At 45.7% G+C, this 25,950-nt stretch overlaps 1 protein-coding gene across 1 annotated transcript in view; it reads left to right on the plus strand.

Moving 5' to 3' along the window:
* The first annotated feature begins 23,916 nt into the window (after positions 1-23,916).
* The window catches only part of LOC117438211 (Golgi apparatus protein 1-like), a 78,415-nt gene continuing 76,381 nt past the window's right edge, over positions 23,917-25,950 (plus strand). Inside the window, 1 exon segment of the mRNA XM_034073701.1 lies at positions 23,917-23,979. Within this exon segment, the coding sequence (XP_033929592.1) occupies positions 23,917-23,979 (63 nt within the window).

Genomic DNA, 25,950 nt, shown 5'->3' on the forward strand with positions numbered 1-25,950 from the left:
ATTCAATGAGAGATGCCAAGTCTGTCAGACAGATGGCTTTTATTCTAGTGTGTATTCAGCCCCTTGCAGCTTCTGGTAGCAGCACTGGTTGTATCAATGGGATAAATACCTGTGCAGTCCACTTTGACTTGCTCAGCGAGGGAATGGCTATGCACAGGAAGGCTTTAGGCAGCCTGTCAGACCCATTAATGCTGTACCACCACTTGAAGGCTTTCCTTGGGTGGGAAAGGGGTGTGAGAAGCATGTGCATTGTAAAAAGCAAGTGAGGAGCCTAGTGCTCTTGTTAAGGGAATCCCAAGTTGTAGGTTTCCCTGTATAAATGAACATTAGGTGGTGCTAACTTAAAAAAACCCAAGTTGTAGGTCTTGCTGAAGATTATAAACCCTCACTGACTCCCATTGAAATGATTTAGTGGTTAATGGGCTGGTGTCGTGGTTTAAACCAAGTCTGCACAGCTCTTTCACTCACTCCCCCTTCCTTGCTCCCCCAACTCCCGGAGAGTTAGGAAGGAGAATCCAAAAAATGTAACCCCCACAGGTTGAGATAAGAACTGTTTAATAACTAAGGCATAACACAAATCACTACTGCTACTACTACTACAAATAATAATGATAAAGCCAATAACAAGTGAAGAGAATACAACACCTCACCAGCCACCGACCCATAACTCACCCCACTGTGCCCGAACGAGCACCGGCTGATACCTCCTCCATCCCCCCAGAGTTCCAGCCCTTCCGGGTCTCTCCCAGTTACATCCTGGGTATGACATGCTAGGGTATGGAAAACCTCTTTGGCTAGCCTGGGTCAGGTGTCCTGTCTCTCCTTTCTCCCAGCCTCCCCTCCTCCCTGGCAGATCATGAGCTCAGAAAAGGCCTTGGACAAACCAAACATTTGAGCAGTAACTCAAAATATACTTGCTATCAGCAACTGTTCTCAGCCCGAAAGTCAAAACACAGCACTGCACCAGCTACCAAGAAGGAGAAAAAATGACTGCTACTGCTCAAACCAGGACAGCTGGCTGAACAGATCCTTTGCCTGGGAGCTTTCCAAATTGAAACTATTGAGACTGGCAGGCAGTTTGAGGAGCTGGTTCCTGAGGTCTGAGCAGTCTGCTCGGAAGCTTTTTTATTACATCCCACAAATTTGTTAACTTGGTAGAAGCCTTGAGAGGGATGTGGTCACAGCCAGAGAAACCAGAGCTCAGCTGTGTCTTGAACTTTGTAAGAGAGAAAGAAATCCTTGGAGCAGGCATTTGGAAATCCTGGGACCTTCTGAAGCATGATCCAGCTCTTCCCCCCTCTTAGAGAAAACCCAACATACCCTTTTCATAAATGAGTGCATGAGGGAGTATTCCAACCTGAAAGTTGCAGTTGACTAATGTTGTGAAGTTTTCAGAAAGATCACAGGATTGAAGAATAGCCAAAAAACTTTGTTCTCCATATTCCTTCAGAAATGAGTGGGAAAGTTGGAATTTTATGCTTTAGTGTAATTGCGGAGTTTGGTTTCTGTGTTCTCTTATTTTCCATTTAGTGTTTCTTTTGTGCCTCTTGTCTGCTTTGTTTTGTTGCTGGTACAGGCCTTGTTTAAAAAAGGAAAAAATCCCTGTTATGTTATCAAAGAGATTGTTCAAGCATGATTAGAGATAAAATTAAATAGCAAGTCAGTGCTCTATGCTCTGAGGAGTGGCTTCCAATGATGGCTCACATTCCTGTATTAAAAATTACCTTAGGCAGTGACATAAAAAGATGGGGGTGGGCAAGGGATATCAGCTGCAGTGAAGCTTTTCATCCAGTGGTGGATATAAAAGGACAGGATCTCACCTTAGCAGCGGGTCAGAGGTAGATGGTTTGATTTATTTTTAATTTTTTTTCTTTATATGCAGAAGTCTATCAAGTAATTTTTTGACAGTTATCACTTTCCAGTGCCTTCTGTGCTCATACAAGGCGTAGCTAATTGGCTCATGGCATTTTTACAGAGCCTTTACTGAACAGCTTCAGTAAATGACTGTCATCACAGTGATTCTTGCTTGCAATCTTGTCCTTAGTCTCTGGTGAGGATGTGGGACAAGTTTCTAACCACCGGGCTTACTGATTCAGTTCTCCTGGCTGTGCTGAAGGAAAAGAAACTGCTGTACAGCTCTAGATCATATAAAAACCTTCAAATATACCAGCAAACCTTCTGTGAATAGACAAACACACTCTGTGGTTTTACTGCCATGAATTCCTAGCACACATCCTATATGCTGGCTGAAGGATCTTTTCCGTGTGTGATTTGGTATCTGCTTGAATTTCCAGCAGCACAGCTGTTGATATCATCCTAAGAAATGTAGAAAAGGCCACAGCCATTCAAACTTCCTAGGAACAAAAGTGGTAAGTTAACATTAACAGTACCAGGTTTTCATCCTTTACTGCTTAATTTTCTGTAGTTCCATGGCTAATTACATAATTGAATTTTCAGATTTCCTCAGCCTTTTAGGTACTTGAAACAAATGCAGTTTTTTAATGCTACTGGCAATTGTATTCACTGACAATTGTATTATTGAAGAGGCAACTGTCATGGTTTAAGCCCAGCTGATAACTCAGCACCATGCAGCTGCTTGCTCACTCCCCCCACTTCTTTCACACCCGACCCCCCCCCCCCCCCCCAGAGGGGTGGGGAGGAGAATTGAAAGAAAGTAACTCCCACAGGTTGAGATAAGAACAGTAACTAAGGTATAACACAGAATCACTACTGCTACCACCAACAATAATAATGATAAGTGGAATAACAAGGGGAGAGAAAACTAAAAGGGGAAAAGGAAAATAAAACAATAAGCCCAAGTGATGCCCAATACAATTGCTCACCACCTGCTGACCAATACCCAGCCCAATGTGAGCAGTGATCTGGACCTTCTGGGTAACTCCTGTCAGTTATATACTGGGCATGATGTACTGCGGTATGGAGTACGCCTTTGGCTAGTTTGGGTCAGGTGTCCTGTTTCTGCTTCCTCATGGCTTCCCCTCTTCTCTGGCAGAGCATGAGACTGAAAAGTCCTTGATCAGAGTAAACATTACTTAGCAACAACCAAAACCATCAATGTTATCAGCATTGTTCTTGGACTAAAGTAAAACACACAGCACTGCGCCAGCTACTAAGAAAAAGACAAATGACTGCTACAGCTGAATCCAAGACAGAAACAGGTGGTTTGCAGCTTGGTATATTGATGGTTGTGTTCAGAAATCTGCTTAATTTGTGTTAAAAATATATGTCTGGGTATGTTGCTGTACACAGATTCCTTTGTGGGCTGTCTGCAAGTAGTTCAAAAATTAGTACTTAAAAATCAGAGAGCCTTGTAGTCAGCTGAATTGATGTAAAAACCTTTTCTTGATTTTGATAGCAGCTTTACATTCTCCTGCAAGGATATCCTGAACAACATCTTTGGAGCTTTAGTGCATTCATCTAGAATGTGTTCACATGGAGTGCTTGCTTTGCTGGCACTGGTGTGTGAGGAGCATCCTGTGCCATGGCTTGTTGCTATGTGCTTAGGTACGCCAGTTGAGTAGGGCTGAGCTGCGAACTGAATTCCTGATGGAGCTAGAGGTTGTGGGGTAAATGCAACTAAGACTTCCCTGTGAGGGTGGTGAGGCACTGGCACAGGTTGCTTAGAGAAGCTATAGCTGCCCCATCCCTGGCAGTGTTCAAGGCCAGGTTGGATGGGGCTTGGAGCAACCTGGTCTACTGGAACCCCCCATGGCAGGGGGTTGGAACTGGATGAGCTTTAAGGTCCCTTCCAACCCAAAACAGGCTGGGATTCTATGACCTGAGCTGTGTAAGAGAAATATGCTGAAACATCAGACCATCAACAAATTTGGTTCTGTGTTAAGCTGGAGAAAAACTGACTTTTAGTTGTGTAAGTGGGTTCAAAGAGTTAATAACCAAATGGTTTGGTTGCATATGGAGTCAGCCCTCTGCTTTCTTGGCTTCCTGAAGCATGTGGTCACCCAGTCTGTGGCAAAGATAATGGGAGTGTGTGTGGTCAATCCAGAATTGTTTCATTCTGAACGGCAATAAACCACCAGCAAAGGGAGCTGGGAGTGAATCTGCCTGAATTTTTGTGCTACCTATGTTGGGGCAGTGTAGTAACAAAATTAGTTCTGTAAAAAAATCATAGCTGGAATTAGCATGGAGGCTGTTAATGAGCCTAATTAGAAGGAGACTTCTGAAAAAAGGATGTTGTCCAGGAAACTAGGGATCAGGTCAGGAAAGCTAAGGCCCAATCAGAATTGACTGGCCAGGGATGACAAGGGGAATGGGAAGGGCTTCTATAGGTATGTTGCCACCAAAAGGAGGTCTAGGGTTAATGTGGGTCCTCTCTGGAAGGAAACAGAAGACCTAGCTACCCTGGATTTAGAGAAGGTTGAGGTTCCCAAGGACTTCTTTCAGTCAAATTGATGTATCTACAATTTAGAGACAAGGATGTCAAGCACCGTCCAAGGATGTCCAGGTAGATGACATCAACTCCATCAATTCGGTAGCCCCATCATAGAAGTCCACCAAATTTGTCAGGCAGGATTTCCCCTTAGTGAAGCCATGCTAGCTGTCACCAAGCACCTTGTTGTTTTTCATGTGCCTTAGCATGCTTTCCAGGAGAATCTGCTCCAAGATTTTGACAAGCACAGAGGTGAGACTGACTGGTCTGTAGTTCCCTGTGTCTTTCATGTTCCCCTTATTGAAAATGGGGGTTATATTATCCTTTGTCCAGTTGTTGGGAACTTTACCTGACTGCCATGATTTCTCAAATATTATGGCCAGTGGCTTAGCAACTTCATTCGCCAGCTATTTCAGGACCCACAGATGGTTTTCATCAGGTCACATGGATTTGTGCACGTTCTGGTTCTTAAGATGGTCTCGAACCAGATCCTCTCCTACAGTGGGCCTTCTCACAGTCCCTGCATCTGCCTTCCAAGACTTGTGTGGTGTGGTCAGAGCATTTCCCAGTGAAGACTGAGGCAAAGAAGTCATTAAGAACCTCAGCCTTTTCCAAATCCAGGGTAGCCAGTTTTCCTGATAGCTTCTGGAGAGGGCCCACATTTTCTCTAGTCTGTGTTTTATTTGCAATGTACCTATAGAATCTTTTCCTGTTATCTTTCACATCCCTAGACAAGTTTAATTCTAACTGGCCTTAGCTTTCCTGACCTGGTCCCTAGCTCCCCAGAACACATCCCTGTATTGTTCCCAGGCCACCTGTACTTGCTTCTACCTTTTATAAGCCTCTTTTTTCCCCTCTTAAGTTTCCTCAGCAGCTCCATATCCATCAAAGGAGGTCTCCTGGCCCTCCAGCTGCACTTCCTTCCAGTTGGGATGCAACACTCCTGAGCTTGTAGCAGGTGAACCTTGAATATCAATTTACCCTGAGAACAATGCTGATAACGTTTTTAGTTGATGGAATCACTTACATGATGATGCAGGTCATAGTAGTAGGGGACTCTACTTTGAAAGGCACAGAGGCACCCATCTGTCGGCCTGACCCAGTCTTAAGGGAAGTGTGTTGCCTACCAGGGGCTCAGATCACAGATGTTGCAGAGAGGTTGCCTGGTTTAGTAAGTCCCATTGATTATTACCCAATTCTAGTCATCCATGTGGGTGCTAGGGATATAGACAACAGTAGCCCAGAGAAGATAAAGAAGGACTACAGAGCCCTGGGAGAGGTGGTTAGGAACTCTGGAGCTCAGATAGTCTTTTCATCAATTCTCCAGGATAAAGGGGATGACCTTAAAAAGGCCAGATAGATTTGGCAGGTTAATAAATGGTTAGAACAGTGGTGCCATAGTCAGGGGTTTGAGCATTTAGAACATGGGACTTGGGAGGCCAGATCTATTGGAGGCTGGTGGAGCTGGTCTGACAACAAAGGGGAAGAGCTGTTTTGGTAAGAGGCTTGCCAGGCTGGTCAAGAAAGCTTTAAACTAGATATGTTGGGGGAGGGGGGCATCATTCCATCCCAACACACCCAGTCAGTTGCCAGCACCTATAATAAATACTCTGTGCAATGTAGTAATATTCTAGCCGCTCCAGCCAATGAGCTGGCTTTATTGGCAGCTCGACTCAGATGCCTCTATACAAATGCCCGTAGCATGAGGAATAAACAAGAGGAATTAGAGATGTGTGCATGTCTACGGGGATATGATATAATACATATCACAGAAACATGGTGGAATGACTCCTATGATTGGAGTGTTGGAATGGAAGGTAACAGGCTTTTTAGAAAAGACAGGCCCGGTAGGAGGGGAAGGGGAGTTGCCCTTTATGTTAGGGATAGGCTGGAGAGTATGGAACTCTGGGGACAGGTGAACAGTCAACTGAGAGTTTGTGGATCAGGGTTAAAGGGAGAAAAGCGATGGGGGTTATTACTGTGGGGATCTGTTGCAGACCACCTGATCAAGAGGAACCTGTGGATGAAGCACTCTATAGACAGATAGGAATGGCCTCACATTCGCAGGCACTTGTCCTCATTGGGGCACTTCAACCACCCTGATATCTGTTGGAGGGATGGTACGGCCCAGCACAAGCAATCCAGGAGGTTTCTCGATTGTGTGGAAGACAACTTTCTTCTGCAAGTAATAGAGGAGCCAAAAAGGAGAGGTGCCCTGCTTGACCTCGTGCTCACCAACAGGGAAGGGATCGTTGGAAATGTGACTGTCCAGGGAAGTCTTGGTTGTAGCAATCATGAGATTGTCGAGTTCGAGATCCTCAGGACAGTGAGAAGAGCATGCAGCAAGCTCACTGCCCTGGCCTTCAAGAGAGCAGACTTTGGCCTCTTCAGAAACCTGCTTAGTAAGGTTCCATAGAGGGCAGGGGGGCCCAAGACTCTTGGTTGATATTCAAGGCTCACCTGCTACAAGCTCAGGAGTGTTGCATCCCAACTAGAAGGAAGTGCAGCAGGAGTGTGTCATGGGTTCAGCAGTAGCTCATGCTCTGCCAGGGAGGAGGGAGAGATAGGGCGCCTGGTCTGCGCTAGTCGGGGAGGTATTCCATACCACAGCACGTCCTGCTCGGGGAGGTGACTGGAAGCTGGCCGGAAGGGAAGGGGTTAACACTCCGGGCTGGGCTCAGAGAGGGAACTGTAAGCTGTCCGGGAGTGGAGGGGTGAGCTCTCGCTTCCGGGCTGTGCTCCTGTTGGTGGGTGGTATCGTATTCTCTCTCCCTGTTTATTTCCTCTAACATTGATTTGTTAGTGGTAGCAGTAGTGATTTGTGTTATACCTTAATTGTTGGACTGATTTTAACTCAATCCGTGGGAGTTGTATTCCTCTGGCTCTCCTTCCCATCCCTCCGGGAGTGGGAAGGTGGGGGGGGGAGGGGAAACAAAGGAGTATGAAGATTTAGTTTAAACCACGACAGTTTTTGGCGCCCAAAGTGGGGCACAAACCCATGAAATAACAACAAATCTGACAGGATTTATAGTCATTTGTCACAATGCTGTTTTATTGGCTCTCACAGTTTTTTCTCTTGATCTCACGGTTTCAGGATTTTACCAATTACTTTTCATATATATTAGCTGTGTTAGTGTTTATCAAGTATGGGTTTTGGGCTAATGTTCTTGTCTCATTGTACTTTATGTTAATGACTTGTAATACAATAGAAGCATTGATCATGAAACTGATCTGGTTTATGCTCCCAGTATGGTCACCAACTTTATATTTTGGGAGGTATATAACAGAAGTGCTTAGGAATTTCACATTTTTTTTTCTCCTTCTCGGGTGGTCAACCTGTGAAGGAGACATTCTTCTATCCTCCCAGTGTTCTCTCCAGATGGTCTACAACATCATTTGAGGGTTTTGAAGTTTTTGAATGGCCTTTTAATACTGTTGAGACTTGTATGCTGATTGTGATGGGGATCACCATAGTAGCACGCATACAGAGCGTGTTTTGCCCACAATTATTTCATCTGATTTCAAGAGTTAAGCGGAGTCAGGTCTGGTCCTGTATTGGGGTTAAACGACGAAATAGGAGGACCAGGAGATCTTCCCAGAGGCTGGACAGTCATGAGTGGCAGGGTGTGTGGGATAGTATGGGCAAACATCTAGGTCAGTGGGCCCCTCCAGTACTTTGGAATTTTACTCCCAAACAAGTGAAGAATCCGGAAGAATTAGTAAAACAGCTAAATGAGATGTGTTGTCGTCCTGGCCATACCAGAGATGGACAAATTACAGCAACGTGCTGGGGCTTGGCCTATGCCTATAGGGCCTTGTTCGACACTACCCAACCCCTTCAAAAAGAAAAAAATGTCCCTGGATCTGAGAGCAACACAGAAGTCAGCATAGCTGTTCAAACTCCAAGTACAGCAGCTACACCATCCCCAGCGGCAAGTACAGTTGCTACCCAAACTTCATCTGTGACAGACAGTGCAGCTACCCCAGTAACGAGTACAGCGGCTATTCAACCCTCGACTGCGACAGACAGTGCAGCTACCCCAGCAACAAGTACAGTTGCTACTCAAACTACAGTGAAAATCACTGCATCTGAACTAGAGGACCAATTCGTACCAATATCAGTTGCTCCTGTACACAAGAGAAAAACCAGAAAGGAGGCAAGAAGGAAGAGGCAGGATGAAGAAATTATGCATCCACTACCTGGTCTAGTATCTGATCAGGGGTCATCATCACATGACGAAGAAGAAGAGATGACTTCTCGATCTTGGACCTCAACTGAGCTGCGGAATATGCGAAAAGATTTCACCCGTCAATCAGGGGAGCACATCATCACCTGGCTGCTCCGATGTTGGGATAATGGGGCCGATGGTCATGAACTAGCAGGTACAGAAGCCAAGCAGCTGGGGTCACTTGCTAGAGAAGGGAGAATTGACAAAGCAATTGCAAGAGAGAAAAAGTCCCTCAGGCTTTGGAGGCGGCTTTTGGCAGCTGTGAAAGAGAGGTTCCCATACAAGGATGATGTTATGAGTCGTTCGGCCAAGTGGACTACTATAGACAAAGGTATCCAGTCCCTGAGGGAATCAGCTATCGTAGACATGATCTGCCACACCGAGCTGAATAATGGAAATGTACCCATAGACCCAGATGAAGTCGAATGCACACGACCCATGTGGCGAAAACTTACACGAAACGCACTGCCGTCATTTGCCCATCCATTGGCAACGGTAACCTGGAATGACATAGCACCACTAACAGTGGATGAAATGGTTCATAAACTCTGAGAATTCAAAGACAATCTTACCCCTTCCATCATCTCAGCTGTGGAAAAACTGTCTCATGATCTCAAACAGTTGAGGGACGATCTGTCTGATTTATCTAGCTCCTCACGTGTGCCAACACGCGTTTCAGCTATTAACAAAAGGCGTCCTATTGCTCGAGAGAGAAAATATATAAGATACACACCACGGACCACCCTATGGTTTTACCTGCGGGATCACGGAGAAGACATGACAAAGTGGGATGGAAAACCTACTTCAGCCTTGGAGGAAGGTGTGGGTGAATTGAAGAGAGGAGCAAGGGCCAAGACTGATCGCCCCATGAGATCTGCAGCTTCAGTCTCTGGTGAGCAGGTTCCCAGATGGAGTGGAAGAGCTGATTTTACTCCAGCTCCTGTGATAAAGAAGAATAATTCCTTTCAACACGACTTAGGTGTCCAGGATTGTGACGACAATGGCTATTAGAGGGGCCCTGCCTCCAGCCAGGTGGAGGTAGGGGACAATCGTATTTACTGGACTGTGTGGATCAAATGGCCTGGCACATCAGCCCCACAGAAGTATAAGGCTCTAGTTGATACCGGTGCACAGTGTACCCTGATGCCATCGAACTGTCAAGGGGTGGAACCCATCTATATTTCTGGAGTGACAGGAGGGTCCCAAGAGTTGACTGTACTAGAGGCTGAAATTAGCCTGACTGGGAAGAAATGGCAGAAGCACCCTATTGTGACTGGTCCAGAGGCTCCATGCATCCTCGGCATGGACTACCTCAGGAGAGGGTACTTCAAAGACCCAAAAGGGTACCGGTGGGCTTTTGGTATTGCTGCTTTGGAGACTGAGGTAATTGAGCAGCTGTCCACCTTGCCTGATCTCTCAGAGGATCCTTCTGTTGTGGGGTTGCTGAAAGTCGAAGAACAACAAGTGCCAATTGCGACCACAACAGTGCACCGGAGGCAATATCACACCAATTGAGACTCCCTGATTCCCATCCATAATCTGATCCATAGACTGGAGAGTCAGGGAGTGATCAGCAGGACCCGCTCACCTTTTAATAGCCCCATATGGCCAGAGCAAAAGTCTAACGGAGAGTGGAGACTAACAGTAGACTATCGTGGCCTGAATGAAGTCACACCACCATTGAGTGCTGCCGTGCCGGACATGTTAGAACTGCAGTATGAATTAGAGTCAAAGGCAGCCAAGTGGTATGCCACGATTGATATTGCCAATGCATTTTTCTCAATTCCTTTGTCGGCAGAGTGCAGGCCACAGTTCGCTTTTACTTGGAGGGGTGTCCAGTTCACTTGGAACCGACTGCCCCAGGGGTGGAAACACAGCCCTACCATCTGCCATGGACTGATCCAGACTGCACTGGAACAGGGGCAAGCCCCAGAACACTTGCAATACATCAATGACATTATTGTGGTGCTAATGGTGCTAATGTACCAATTAAACTGATATAAGCATCTACTGCGTGTGCTTCAAAGGCTGCCAGAAGTGATTACGATTGTTGGAAGAAGTAAACAACCCTCAGAGACCACCACCACAATTCTGTACGCATGCGGGGAGCTTTCTGGAAAATGATGTAATCCATACGTAGCCTCATGAACATGTATGTATGCCCAGGGACTATATAAGGATGGCTTGTGTAGCAATAGAGTGACACACGTTAGGAGGAGTTATCCCCCGTGTCTCCTGGCGCCACAATAAAGAATACCTGCTTGTCAGCTTGAAAACTTTGTTGGCAAGTTTGTTCCTGGTGCTTTCTCCGAATCAAATGGTCCTTGGACCAGTCCGGACCGGTCCAGATGTGAAAAATGTACTGTACACCTCAGCTGGGGAGAATGGTCCTACCTGGAGCCTTTGGCAGAAAACTCCAGGGGAGACTCGTGGTCGACCCCTTGGTTTTTGGTGTCGGGGATACAAAGGCTCAGAGGCCAGCTATACTCCAACGGAAAGAGATATTGGCAGCTTATGAAGGGGTTCGAGCTGCTTCGGAAGTGATTGGCACTGAAGCACAGCTCCTTTTGGCACCCCGCTTGCCAGTGCTGGGCTGGATGTTCAAAGGCAGGGTCTCCTCTACACATCATGCAACTGACACTACTTGGAGTAAATGGGCTGCACTAATTACACAAGGAGCTCGGATAGGAAATCCCAGTCGTCCAGGCATTCTGGAAGTCATCATGGACTGGCCAGAGGGCAAAGATTTTGGAATGTCACCAGAGAAGGAGGTGATGCGTGCCAAAGAGGCACCACCATATAATAAATTGTCAGAAAGTGAAAAGCAATATACCTTGTTCACTGATGGGTCCTGCCGTATTGTGGGAAAGCATCGGAGATGGAAGGCAGCTGTATGGAGTCCTCAGCGACAAGTTGCTGAAACTGCTGAAGGTGAATCGAGTCAGTTTGCCGAGGTGAAAGCCATCCAGCTGGCCCTGGACATTGCTGAGTGAGAAAGGTGGCCAGTACTCTATCTTTATACTGACTCATGGATGGTGACTAAAGCCCTATGGGGGTGATTGCAGCAATGGTAGCAGAGCAACTGGCAGGGCAGAGGTAAACCCATCTGGGCTGCTGCATTATGGCAAGATATCGCTGCCCGGGTGCAGAAGCTGGTGGTGAGGGTACGCCATGTAGATGCCCACATACCTAAGAGTCGGGCCACTGAGGAACACCACAATAACCAACAAGTGGATAAAGCTGCTAAGATTGAAGTAGCTCAGATGGACTTAGATTGGCAACATAAAGGCGAATTATTTTTGGCCCGGTGGGCCCATGACACTTCGGGCCATCAGGGCAGAGACACAACGTACAAAAGGGCTTGTGATCGAGGGGTGGACTTAACAATGGACACTATCGCCCAGGTTATTCATGAGTGTGAGACATGTGCTGCAATTAAACAAGCTAAACGGTTAAAACCTCTTTGGTATGGAGGACGATGGCTGAAGTATAAATATGGGGAGGCCTGGCAAATTGACTATATCACACTCCCCCCAACCCGCCAAGGCAAGCGCTATGTGCTTACCATGGTGGAAACAACCACAGGATGGCTGGAAACATATGCTGTGCCCCACGCCACTGCCCGGAACACTATCCTGGGCCTTGAGAACCAGATTTTGTGGCGACATGGCACCCCAGAGAGAATTGAGTCAGACAATGGGACTCATTTTCGGAACAACCTTATAGGCACTTAGGCCAAAGAAGATGGCATTGAGTGGGTATATCACATCCCCTACCATGCACCAGCCTCTGGGAAAATTGAACGGTACAATGGGCTGTTAAAAACTACACTGAGAGCAATGGGTGGGGGAACTTTCAAGCATTGGGATACACATTTACCAAAGGCCACCTGGTTGGTCAACACCAGAGGATCTGCTAACAGGGCTGGCCCAGCCCAGTCAGAACTTTTACAGGTTGTAGAGGGTGACAAGGTTCCTGTAGTGCACATGAGAAATTTGCAAGGGAAGACAGTCTGGGTTACTCCTGTTTCAGGCCAAGGCAAACCCACTCGTGGGATTGCTTTTGCTCAAGGACCCGGATATGCTTGGTGGGTAAAGCAGGAAGATGGGGAAGTCCGATGTATACCTCAAGGGGATTTGATTTTAGGGGAAAACAGCCAATGAACTTAATTACACGTTGTTGCTTGCTGTGTAATATTTTTATAGTCCATCAACTAGATGTCTTCAGGTCACCAGCGACTGGCCCTGACTTCCCTCTAACCATCGTCCCAACAGAGAATGAACTTTGATAGAACCAGATGAGTTCTGCAGTAAAGGAATGATCAACATCAGCAGGCAACAATCCAGCACTGCACACAGACCCTCCTGCTACAAAAGACTATTACAAACTTAACATCATGGACCAAATGGACTCAATAGCATTATAGGGATTGGTCCATGTATTAAGAAATGATTTCTTTCTATCTGTCTGGGTGTATGCAGATGTATGTATATATATATCTATATGATGGTATATTGAAAATGTGGGACCTGAGCATGACGTGAATGGTATGGAATAAGGGGTGGATAATGTCATGGGTTCAGCAGTAGCTCATGCTCTGCCAGGGACGAGGGAGAGATAGGGTGCCTGGTCTGTGCTAGTCGGGGAGGTATTCCATACCACAGCACGTCCTGCTCAGGGAGGGGACTGTAAGCTGGCCAGGAGGGAAGGGGTTAACACTCCGGGCTGGGCTCGGAGAGGGAACTATAAACTGGCCGGGAGGGGAGGGGTGAGCTCTCTCTTTCAGGCTGTGCTCCTGTCGGTGGGTGGTATCGTATTCTCTCTCCCTGTTTATTTCCTGTAACATTGATTTGTTAGTGGTAGAAGTAGTGATTTGTGTTATACCTTGATTGTTGGACTGATTTTACCTCAGTCCATGGGAGTTGTATTCCTCCGGCTCTCCTTCCCATCCCTCCGGGAGTGGGAAGGTGCGGGGGGGGGGGGGGGGGGTGGAGGGGAAACAAAGGAGTGTGCAGATTTAGTTTAAACCACGACAGAGTGTCAGGAGACCTGTTTGGATGAATAAGGAGCTGCTGAGAAAGATTCACAGGAAACAAGAGGCTTACAAAAGGTGGAAGCAAGGACATGTGGCCTGGGAAGAATACAGGGATTTTGTCTGGGAAGCTAGGGACCAGGTTAGGAAAGCTAAGACCCAAGTAGAATTAAACTTGGCTAAGGATGATAAGGATAACAGGAAGGGATTTTATAGGTGATGTCTTGGCTTTGCGAGCAAAAATTTGGGAAGGGTTTTAACCATGCTTACTACAAGCACAATGACCAAGGGCATGTGGGATATGCAAATATGTTTGGAAAAAAACCGTGCTTAGGCAAACAGGAAGTGTCCAACCGGTACTGTCATCTCCAGAGAAATCTCAAGCTACCCATGCCCTGGTCCACCCGCATGTAAGGTTGGATCTGCAGCTTCCCATGCACCTTGTCACCTACGGTTTCGATCCTCGCCTGTCCATATAGAGAAGTGAGAGTAAGCCCTTCCAGCCTGCGCAGTGGATTTTTTAGGTGAGACGCAGCTTGTGCAGAACTGGCCCCACCCTTTACACCTGAGGTTTTACTGCCATGGCCAAGCTAGCTAGGATGGTGACAGCAAAGTCCGCAGGTTGTAGGTTTTGTAAGAGTGTCCTTCTCTTCAGTGAAAGACCATACAAGGCTAGATGAGCTTCATCAGCCTGGGTTTGAAGACAGGAGTTTTCCTTCTCCTATGAGGAAGGCCTGTCTTCGCTAACGAAGATTCAGGAAGGGCTTTAGCCCACACATTCTGAACAAGACTGTCATCTCCTGGGTCAATATCGAGTGACTGATGACGCAACAGCACAACATCAAGGGTCATGGCGCCATTCTGACTTAGAGGCATTCAGTCATAATACTGCAGATGGTAGCCTTGCACCAGTGGCTCCTCAGCCAAGTGCACACACCAGGGATCTGAACCTTCGGTTCCTCTCATACTGAGCCGGATTACTATTGCAACAACGTATCCTCAGTAGGGTAAAACTAACCTGTCTCACGATGGTCTAATCCCAGCTCACATTCCCTATTAGTGGATGAACAATCCAACACCTGGAGAATTCTGCTTCACAATGATAGGAAGAGCTGACATGAAAGTATCAAAAAGCAACGTCGCTATGGACGCTTGGCCCCCCGCAAGCCACTCATCCCTGTGGTAACTTTTCTGACACCTCCTACTTAAAATCAAAAAAGCCAGAAGGATCGTATGTTGCAAATAAAAGACAGAATAGGGACAATGTGGGCCCTCTCCAGAAGCTATCAGGAGAACTGGCTACCCTGGATTTGGAAAAGGCTGAGGTTCTTAATGACTTCTTTGCCTCAGTCTTCACTGGGGTGCTCTGACCACACCACACAAGTCTTGGAAGGCAGATGCAGGGACTGTGAGAATGAAGACCTTAGGCCCACTATAGGAGAGGATCTGATTTGAGACCATCTTAAGAAACTGAACATACACATGTCCATGGGACCTGATGAAAACCATCCGCGGGTCCTGAAGTAGCTGGTGAATGAAGTTCCTAAGCCACTGGCCATCACATTTGAAAAATCATGGCAGTCAGATAAAGTTCCTGATGACTGGACAAAGGGAAATATAACCCCCATTTTCAAGAAGGGGGAAATTCGGACCAGTCAGTCTCACCTCTGTGCCTGGCAAAATCTTGGAGCAGATTCTCCTGGAAGGCATGCTAAGGCACATAAAAAACAACAAGGTGCTTGTTGACAACCAATTTTGTGGCCTTCTATGATGGGGTTGCAGAACTGATGGGCAGATGTAGAGCAGTTGATATCATTTACCTGGACTTATGCAAAACGTTCAACACTGTCCCACACGACATCCTTGTCTCTAAATTGGAGAGATACCAATTTGATAGATGTACCACTTGGTGGATAAAGAACTGGCTGGATGGTCGTATGCAAAGAGTTGTGGTCAACGGTTCAATGTCCAGCTGGAGACCAGTAACAAGTGGTGACCCTCAGGGATGAGTGTTGGGACCGGTCTTGTTCAACATCTTTGTCAGTGACATGGGCAGTGGGATTAAGTGAGCCCTCAGCAAGTTTGCCAATGACAGACTCAGGTTGGTGAGGATACTGAGACAAAACTTTATTACAATCAAGCCCTTTTATCCCCTTGTTCCGTACTTTCCCAACCTGCACGAGCATGCCACGTTCAGTCTCATTGGTTTCTTTAAAAATCCCCCAGGTAAATAGTCCAATCACAATGCTGATTACACACTGTTCTCTGGAGGACAGTTTCACCTTCTTGCTTCACTTCTTCTCACATCCCACATGTCCTCTGGTCTTCAACTGAAATTCTTTGTTACAACAACATCCTGGCTTATTGTCCCAAGGCTTGTTCATTATCAAAGCCTTGTAGCTTGTTCCCAGAGTGTTTCTCATGTAAAACCTATCAATCACCTTCACCTCCCACAATTTGGTGAGTGTTTTGTAGTTAAAAACAGTGGGGTAAGGAATAATAATCTTGTGTTTGATCTTCTGATGTTTAATACTGAGGCAGGTGAATAAACCATTCCACCAATTTTTAAAGGTATTTTTACAACACTCTTTAAGATACATACTGGGCATATAGTATTAGCCTATTAATATTGTTCTTTAATTCTCAATAATAGGTAAGCATTTCCTTGCAGGGTGACTGAGCTCTGATTTGAAGTTCTGCATTGCATTAAGAATAGAACACAACTAGAAGAGTAATTTCTAGTAAAAATAATTTGGGAATTGGTGGCTGCCACAACTGGGTATGTTCTGAAAATTGCACCTTTAAGTTGAGCAGCTAAATACAGATTTAAATTTCAACTTTTTTCATCAACTGTGGTGATTTTTATATGTTCTGGCAGTAGTTTTAATCTAGAATTATAGTTGGCTACCAGATAATGGTGGTTGCTTCAGAAGTGGCCAGGCAATAACACGATTGCTTGGTCTTTTACACAGTTCACTGGCTCAGGCTATGGAGCTCTGAGGCTGTTTCCAAAGTCAGGCTCTTCCAAAAACAGCATGTTGCTGTTGTGTGCTGGTTTGGCTCACGATGCTTGAGCTGAAGTAGGGCCAAACCCAAGATGCAGCTTTCTTGGACAGAGCTTGCTCAACTCTCTCCCTTTCACCCTGCAATGAATCACATGTGTTTTCACTTCAAAATGTAGTTTATGCTTTACATAGAACAATTATGTTGACTGTATGAATTATGTTTTCCTAGTAGTTATATAGGTTAAATACAAAATGTTCTACCAGCCTACAGCTGCTTTCAAATAATGGTGTTTTATTTGTTATGTAGAAAGTAATGGCCTTATAAAAGCCAGGTTGGACAGGGTTTGGAATAACCTGGTCTAGTGGAAGGTGTCCCTGCCCATGGCAGGGGTTGGAACTAGATGAGTGTTAAAGGTTCCTTCCAACCAAAACCTGTCAACGCAGGAGTCCCAGACAATGCAGAGACGATCAATATGATCAAACGATTGCCAAACTTTATTAGATACAGTGCTCTTCTTATACCTTTACACCCTTATGTGGGGTGTAAGGCCTTGGATACTGAGCTCTAATTGGTTAGTCTAGAGGTTACTATTGCTTACAGAGCTAATGTTTATAACTTGTTATAATTGCGATTAAATACCTTACTCTAAAAATACAGTGGGAAACTACAACCTTGGCAGAGATCATTCTCTGCACGTTTTCAGTGGAAAATTACAGAGGCCTAACAAGAAAATTGACCTTGCTTATGCCTGCCAAGAATCTTCTTACTTTACAGTAATAAGGCTCAGGGTATCGGGATCGCTCACTACGTGGTCTTGGCTCTTTAAGAATTCCCACACAAACCAGTCTGTGATTCTATGATAAGCTGAGGCAAAGAGATCTGTATTATTAATCTAGTCAGGCCTGTATGATTCTGTTGCAGGATGCCCTGAGTTAATTCTTGTTTGACTTAGAATAGATCTTTCTAAAGATGTCTCTATAGTTTTTCAAGTTTTTCAGTGTAAAGATTCCAACCTGGCATTGGAGAACTGGTAAAATGGTTCCCTGCCTGTGGAGACAGTGTTCTCACAGGAGAATGAATATTTGGTACATGAACTCTGAATAACCCTGAAAGATGTAGCAAGGCCATGGGAGGCCCGAGGAAGCTTAAGCAAGCAAGATAAGAAGAAGCTGGAATTCACTGAGTGATGAGAACTGTTGGCAAGCTTTCGAGGTTGAGTTCTCACACCTGCGCTTAACCAATTATATGTTAGTCACTAAGGGTCTTCAAGACAAGTATTCAATCATGATATGTCAAACTGCTGTAGGTGTGTGTAAGCAATAGTATATAAGGAGTTAATACTTTGCAAAAAATGGCTTTTGGTCTGATCATATTGATCTCTGACTGAGTCCATTCCATGGTACCTGCCTGTTCCCTTAGTACTACCACAGACATGGTATTTGTTCTCAGACAACTGCAAGGAAAGTGTAGAGAACAGAATAAAGGGCTCTGTGTAACTTTCATTGACCTCACCAAAGCTTTTGACAGTGTGAGCAGAAAAGGATCTTGTAACAATTAGGTTGTCCCACCAAGTTCCTCAAAATGATTATTCTGTTACATGAGGATCAGTAAAGCCAAGTCAGTTAAGGCGATGCACTCTCTGAACCCTTCCCAATAACCAATGGTGTGAAACAAGGTTGCGTTCTCGCACCAACTTTATTCACAATCTTCTTCAGCATGATGGTTCAAAGGGCTATGGTAGACCTTGATGAACAAAATGGCATTTATATTCGATATCGTACTGATGGGAGCCTATTCAGTCTAAGGCAACTGAAGGCCCACACTAAGACCTTAAATCATCGTGTCTGTGAACTGCTTTTTGCTGATAATGCTGCCCTTGATGCCCACACAGAAGCAGCTCTGCAGCGTTTAACATCTTGCTTTCGAGGGCGGCTGAACATTTTGGGCTGGAAGTCAGCTTAAAGAAGACAGTTGTTCTCTACCAACCTGCACCACAAGAAGTTTATCATCATCCTCACATTACCATTGGCGAGTCAGAGCTTAAGACAGTTCATCAGTTCACCTATCTGGGAAGCATTATTTCCTCAGATGCCACAATCAACAAAGAGATAGACAACAGAATAGCAAAGGCTTATAGAGCCTTTGGAAAACTCCATAAAAGAGTCTGGTGAAATAAACACCTGAAGAAAAGTACAAAGATTAGTGTCTATAGAGCCATTGTACTGTCTACTCTTTAATATGGGTCTGAATCATGGGTTATCTACCACCATCACCTGCGACTCCTGGAACGCTTTCATCAGCGCTGCCTCCGTGCAATTCTAAACATCCATTGGACTGACTATGTGTCATAGAATCATAGAATAGTTAGGATTGGAGAGGACCTCAAGATCATCTACTTCCAACCCCCCTGCCATGGGCAGGGACACCTCACACTAAACCATATCACCCAAGGCTTCATCCAACCTGGCCTTGGACACTGCCAGGGATGGAGCATTCACTACCTCCCTGGGCAACCCATTCTAGTACCTCACCACCCTAACAGTAAAGAATTTCTTCCTTATATCAAGTCTAAACCCCTGCTGTTTAAGTTTCAACCCGTTACCCCTTGTCCTATCACTACAGTCCCTAATGAATAGTCCCTCACCACCATCCCTGTAGGCCCCCTTCAGATACTGGAAGGCTGCTATGAGGACTCCACGCAGCCTTCTCTTCTCCAGGCTGAACAGCCCCAACTTTCTCAGTCTGTCTTCATATGGGAGGTGCTCCACTCCCCTGATCATCCTCGTGGCCCTCCTCTGGACTTGTTCTAACAGTTCCATGTCCTTTCTATGTTGAGGACACCAGAACTGCACACAGTACTCCAAGTGAGGTCTCACGAGAGCAGAGTAGAGGGGCAGGATTACCTCCTTCAACCTGCTGGTCACGCTCTCCTTGATGCAGCCCAGGATATGGTTGGCTTTCTGGGCTGTGAGTGCACACTGCTGGCTCATGTTCATTTTCTCATTGACTAACACCCCCAAGTCCTTCTCCGCAGGACTACCATGAATTTCCTTTTTGCCCAACCTGTAGCTGTGCCTGGGATTGCTCCCACCCAGGTGTAGAACCTTGCACTTGTCATGCAAGTTAAACTTCATGAGGTTGGCATCAGCCCACCTCACAAGTGTGTCAAGGTCCCTCTGGATGGCATTCTTTCCCTCTAGCGTATCCACAGAACCACACAGCTTGGTGTCATCGGCAAACCTGCTGAGGGTGCACTCAATCCCACTGCCCATGTCAGCGACAAAGATATTAAACGAGACCGGTCCCAACACCAAACCCTGAGGGACACGACTCATTACTGGTCTCCAGCCAGACATTGAACCATTGACCACAACTCTTTGAGTGCGACCATCCAGCCAGTTCTTTATCCAACGAGTGGTCCACCTATCAAATTGATGACACTTCAATTTAGAGACAAGGATGTCATGTGGGACAGTGTCGAACGCTTTGCACAAGTCCAGGTAGATGACGTCAACTGCTCCACCCCTGTCCATCACTTTTGTAGCCCCGTCATAGAAGGCCACCAAATTGGTCAGGCAGGATTTTCCCCTAGTAAAGCCATGCTGGCTGTCACCAAGCACCTTTCTCTTTTTCATGTGCCCTAGCATGCCTTCCAAGAGAATCTGCTCCCAGATTTTGCCAGGCACAGAGGTGAGACTGACTGGTCTGTAATTCCCCGGGTCATCCATTTTCCCCTTCTTGAAAATGGGGGTTATATTTCCCTTTTTCCAGTCATCATGAACTTCACCTGTCTGCCTTGATTTTTCAAATATGATGGCCAGTGCCTTTGCAACTTCATTCGCCAGCTCCTTCAGGACCCGCGGATGGATTTAATCGGGTCCCATGGACTTGTGTATTTTTAGGTTCTTAAGATGGTCTCGAACCAGATCGTCTCATACAGTGGGCCCAAGGTCTAGATTTTAACAGTCCCTGTGTTCAACTTCCAAGACTTAGGTGGTGCAGTCAGAGCCTTTGCCAGTGAAGACCGAGGCAAAGAAGCCATTCAGAACCTCAGCCTTCTCCAAGTCCTGTGTAGCCAGTTCTCCCGAAAGCTTCCGGAGGGGGCCTACATTGTCCTTAGTCTGTTTCTTAGCTGCCACATGCCTATAAAATCCCTTCCTATTATCTTTAACATCCCTTGCCAAGTTTAGCTCCAATTGGGCCTTAGCTTTCCTAACTTGGTCCCTAACTACCCTGACAACATCCCTGTATTCATCCCAGGCCACCTGTCCTTGCTTCCACCTTTTATAAGACTTTTTTCCTGTGAATTTTTCTCAGCAGCACCTTATCCATCCAAGGAGGTCTCCTGGCCCTCCTGCTGCACTTCCTTCTAGTTGGGATGCAACACTCCTGAGCCTGTAGCAGGTGAGCCTGGAATATTAACCAAGAGTCTTGGGCCCCCTTTTCCTCAAGGGCTATATCCCATGGAACCTTGCTAAGCAGGTTCCTGAAGAGCTCAAAGTCTGCTCTCTTGAAGTCCAGGGCAGTGAGTTTACTGCACGCTCTTCTCACTGTCTTGAGGACCTCAAATTCGACCATCTCGTGATCTCTGCATCTAAGACATCCCTGTTGAGTCACATTTCCAACGAGCCCTTCCCTGTTGGTGAGCACGAGGTCAAGCAGGGCACCTTTCCTCGTCGGCTCTTTTATTGCTTGCAGAAGGAAGTTGTCTTCCACACAATCGAGAAACCTCCTGGATTGCTTGTGCTGGGCCGTACCGTTGCCTCAACAGATGTCAGGGTGGTTGAAGTCCCCCATGAGGACAAGGGCCTGTGAGCGTGAGGCTTTTCCTATTTGTCTGTAGAGTTCTTCATCCACAGGTTCCTCTTGATCAGGTGGTCTATAACATATCCCCACAGTAATGTGTCCCATCATTGATTTCCCCTTAACCCTGACCCACAAACTTTCTGTTAACTGATCACCTGTCCCCAGACAGAGTTCCATACTCTCCAGCCTATCCCTAACATAAAGGGCAACTCCCCTTCCCCTCCTACCGGGCCTGTCTTTTCTAAAAAGCCTGTAACCTTCCATTCCAACACTCCAGTCAAAGGAGACATCCCACCATGTTTCGGTGATGCCTATTATATCATAGCCCCGTAGATGTGCCCACATCTCTGATTCCTCTTGTTTATTCCCCATGCTACGGGCATTTGTATAGAGGCATCTGATCCAAGCTCCAAATGAAGCCAGCTCAGTGGCTGGAGCGGCTAGAATATTACTACATTGCACAGAGTATTTATTATAGGTGCTGGCAACTGACTGGGTGTGTTGGGATGGAATGATGCTCCCCTCCCCCAACACAACTAGTTTAAAGCATCCTTGACAAGTCTGGCAAGCCTCCCAGCAAAGCCACTCTTTTCTTTCTTTATCAGAGGAGTTCCACCAGCCCCCAGTAGGCCTGGCCTACAAATGTGGGCCCCATGTCCAAGACACCCAAACCCTTGTGTTACTGTCTTTGAACAGGGAGGGGTCACCAGTATCGTGGCCATATTGCTGGAATTGCAGCTGCTCTGGGCAGGGCATGTCTCTAGGATGAAGGATCATCGCCTCCCTAAGATTGTGTTTTACGATGAACTTGCCACCAGTTGCTGCAAGAGAAGTGCCCTAAAGAACAGATATAAAGACTCCCTGAAACAATACCTTGGCCTCCAATCAGGAGACTTGGAGACACACTATACATAATGCTGTCGTCTGCTTTGAGAACAGACGCAGAACTAGTCTCCAGGAGAAAAGACAACGTAGAAAGAATCGTTCCCCACCTATACCACCGAAGAAGACCTTTTGTTGTGCTTTTTGCAACCGGATTTGCCTATCCCATGTTAGCCTTTTTAGTCATCACTTGTAGTAAGCGTGGGTAAAGCCCTTCCCAAATCTTTGTTTGCGAAGTCAAGCCATGATGATGATGATGACCCTTGCTCAGTACTCGAACCCATCCGGATTATTATTGCCATAGATCTCCCTTTAGACTGATGAGCCCTTCAGTATTTGTACAGGAACAAGTCTTCTATGTAATCAAGTCAAGCCATCTATCTATCGCTGGAAAAACTGTCTCCACTGAACTTCATTTTCTGGCTGTCAGGCATGCTTTCTGCATCATTATGGCTGCAGCTTTCAGCATTCTGAGCAGGGCATACCAGAACTGGGCAAGTATTTCAAAATAGGCTTTCCAGGGTTAAAAATAGTGTGTGTAATCTCAGTACTCCATGGAGGAAGGCACTGCATTGCTCCTCTCGCAAGATTCCCTGGGAGAGCATCCTTAACTGATAAGTAACTGTTTCCCACTTCCGTTGGAAAGGCTGTCAAAACTGCCTTCCTCTTTTACTTCCAAAGGTGATGGTTTTGGCCTTACTGTCTGCATAGGGATGGCTGTGATTTATAGTGGGGACCTGTCCATGTATGCTGCTTTTCCAATCCCCACACAGCTTTCAGCTTGTGTCACCTGTGATTTTTACCTTTTTTTAGACTAAAATGGTTTAGTTCCATCAATCAGTTCCTGCAAGAGCCTAATAAAAATGAATTTGATGAGGATTTTCCTTTATAGTAATTTTCAGGTTCCAACAAGTTATAAATGGTTCAATAAATAACTATGTTGACTTTTGAATCAGTCTCCCTTCTTCCAAAATATTGTACTGTACAAGGTCAGGTGGCTAATGGGGGTCCAAGTATGACTTAATGATGATGTAATATGCTCAGTTTTCTAAATAAAGGTTTGTCAAACTAGCATTTTTTCTAGATCAAGTCCTGTTGATTGCAGGGGCTCAATGTGATTATTAGGAAAGATGATTATTGAGCAACAGAGTTTATAATCGTCCAGGTCGCTGTGCTTGCTTTCTTCAGACACTTGCACACAAAGTATTTCTCATTCCTGAAATATTTTCAAGTGTTTGGACTTACTGAAAACCAAACTAAAACCTTGAGGGTTTCTTTGCCAGCAGATTTTGAAGCTAGAGATGCAAGTTTCACTGAGGATATTTTGGGGTTAGGTGGGGTTTTTTGGGGGTTTGGTTTTAAGTTAAATTCAGGAGCTGCAGCCATTGTTTTTTTTATTCTTTCCTTTTTTTTTAACAGATCAAGGAGTGTGCAGATGAACCCATTGGCAAAGGCTTCTTGGTGTCCTGTTTGGTGGATCACAGAGGCAACATCACTGAGAATCAGTGCCATCAGTACACAGCTTCAGTGATTATCAGTTGATCTGTGGCTTCATGGATGACTGCAAGGCTGACATCGATCTCCTGAAATGTGGCAGCATTCGACCTGGAGAAAAGGTATCTAGAGAACATGTAGATTGTCAATAGGCTTGTAAAACTCATTAATTTAAGGGAATTTAAGTGGGGACTCTGCAATAGTATTATTGTCTTACTTAGATGGCATATCTCATCTGTCTGAAAAGGGTGATGTCCAGATTTTGCATAGTTCCTTTTTAATAACAATGTATTTCTTTTTCTCTGAGAGGCTGCTATTCAGAGATGACTTTGATTTGTCTTTCCTTACTGCACTACAAGTGATCTGGTAGGTAGTTGTCCCACTGATCATGCTATACATGGCTCGATACAATGGATCCAAACAGTAGACTCAGACCTATTGCTACACTTGTTTCACACTCTGAGTCTGACTCAGAAGGGTTATCGAGGTGGTGGGGCCTGTGCTATAACCCTTTCTCCTTTTTCAGGCTGTAGTGGATAGACTGGAATAAGAGCTTTCACCTGTTTGCTTCCTTCCCCTTTTCCCTGACCAATCAAAAACCACTTATCCTGGGTTCAGGACAGTTGAGAAGAGAATTAAGATGTGTACCAGAGTGCTTTGCTAAAGCAGTACTCCAGAGGAGCACCTTTATTTTCATCTTTTGCCCTGTTGGCAGATCCCTTGGTGCTGACCAACCAGGTGGCTTTTGGTAAATGTCTGAAACTCCCACCACCCATTCCTCTCAGTGTAGTTTTTAACAGCCCGTTGTACCATTTGATTTTCACAGAGGCTGGTGCATGGTAGGGAATGTGATATACCCACTCAATGCCATACTCTTTGGCCCAAGTGTCTATTGTTTCAGAAATGAGACCCACTGTCTGACTCAGCTCTCTCAGGGGTGCCGTGTCATCACAAAATCTGTTTTTCAAGGCCCAGGATAGTGTTCCGGGCAGTGCCATGGGGCCCAGCATATGTTTCCAGCCATCTGCTGGTTGCTTCCACCATGGTAAGCACATGGAGCTTGCCTTGGAGGGTTGGTGGGAGTGTGATGTAGTCAGTCTGCCAGGCCTCCCTATATTTGTACTTCAGCCATCATCCTTCATACAAGAGAGGCTTTAACTTCTTGGCTTGCTTAATTGTAAGCATGTTTCACATTCATGAATAACCTGGGCAATAGTGTCCATTGTTAAGTCTACCCCTCAATCACGAGACCATCTATATGTTGCATCTCTACATTGATGGCCTGAGGTGTCATGGGCCCACCAGACTCAAAATAATTCACCCTTATGTTGCCAGACTAAGTCCATCTGAGCCACTTCAATCTTAGCAGCTTTATCTACTTGTTGGTTGTTCTGGTGTTCCTCAGTGGCCCAACTCTTGGGTACATGAGTATATACGTGGTATGTCTTCACCACCAGGTTCTGCACCCAGGCAGTGATATCCTGCCACCAGATGGGTTTCCCTCTCCGTTGCCAGTTGCTCTGCTTCCATTGCTGCAACCACCCCCACAGGGCATTTGCCACCATCCATGAGTCAGTATAGAGATCAAGTACTGGTCACTCTTCTTATTCAGCAATGTCCAAGGCCAGCTGGATGGCTTTCACCTCTGCAAACTGACTCTATTCAGCATTCCTTCAGCTGTCTATGCAACTTGTTGCACGGGACTTCATAGAGCTGCCTTCCGTCTCTGATGCTTTCCCACAATACAGCAGGACCCATCAGTAAACAAGGCATACTGCTTTTTGCTTTCTGACTCTTCACTACGTAGTGGGGCCTCCTCAGCACACGTCTGAAACAAGGGGGGCACAAAATCACAAAATGGAATATATAAACCTTTAGAATTAGTTTTAAGTAATGTTAAGTTTGATGGCTTTGTAACAGTAGCAATGGAAAATTACTGAGGTGCATGATACATAGAAAAAAATAGAGTACAACTAGAGAACATACTGAGGATTCTTGTACAAGATAAATTGTTCCAGTTGACATAGTTTTAAGAAAAACAGTCTAGAAGAACAGGACACAGAGATAAGGAGTATCTGGGAATGGAAGGTGTC

Source organism: Melopsittacus undulatus (assembly GCF_012275295.1).
Source record: "Melopsittacus undulatus isolate bMelUnd1 chromosome W unlocalized genomic scaffold, bMelUnd1.mat.Z SUPER_W_unloc_2, whole genome shotgun sequence".
Classification (NCBI taxonomy): Eukaryota; Metazoa; Chordata; class Aves; order Psittaciformes; family Psittaculidae; genus Melopsittacus; species Melopsittacus undulatus.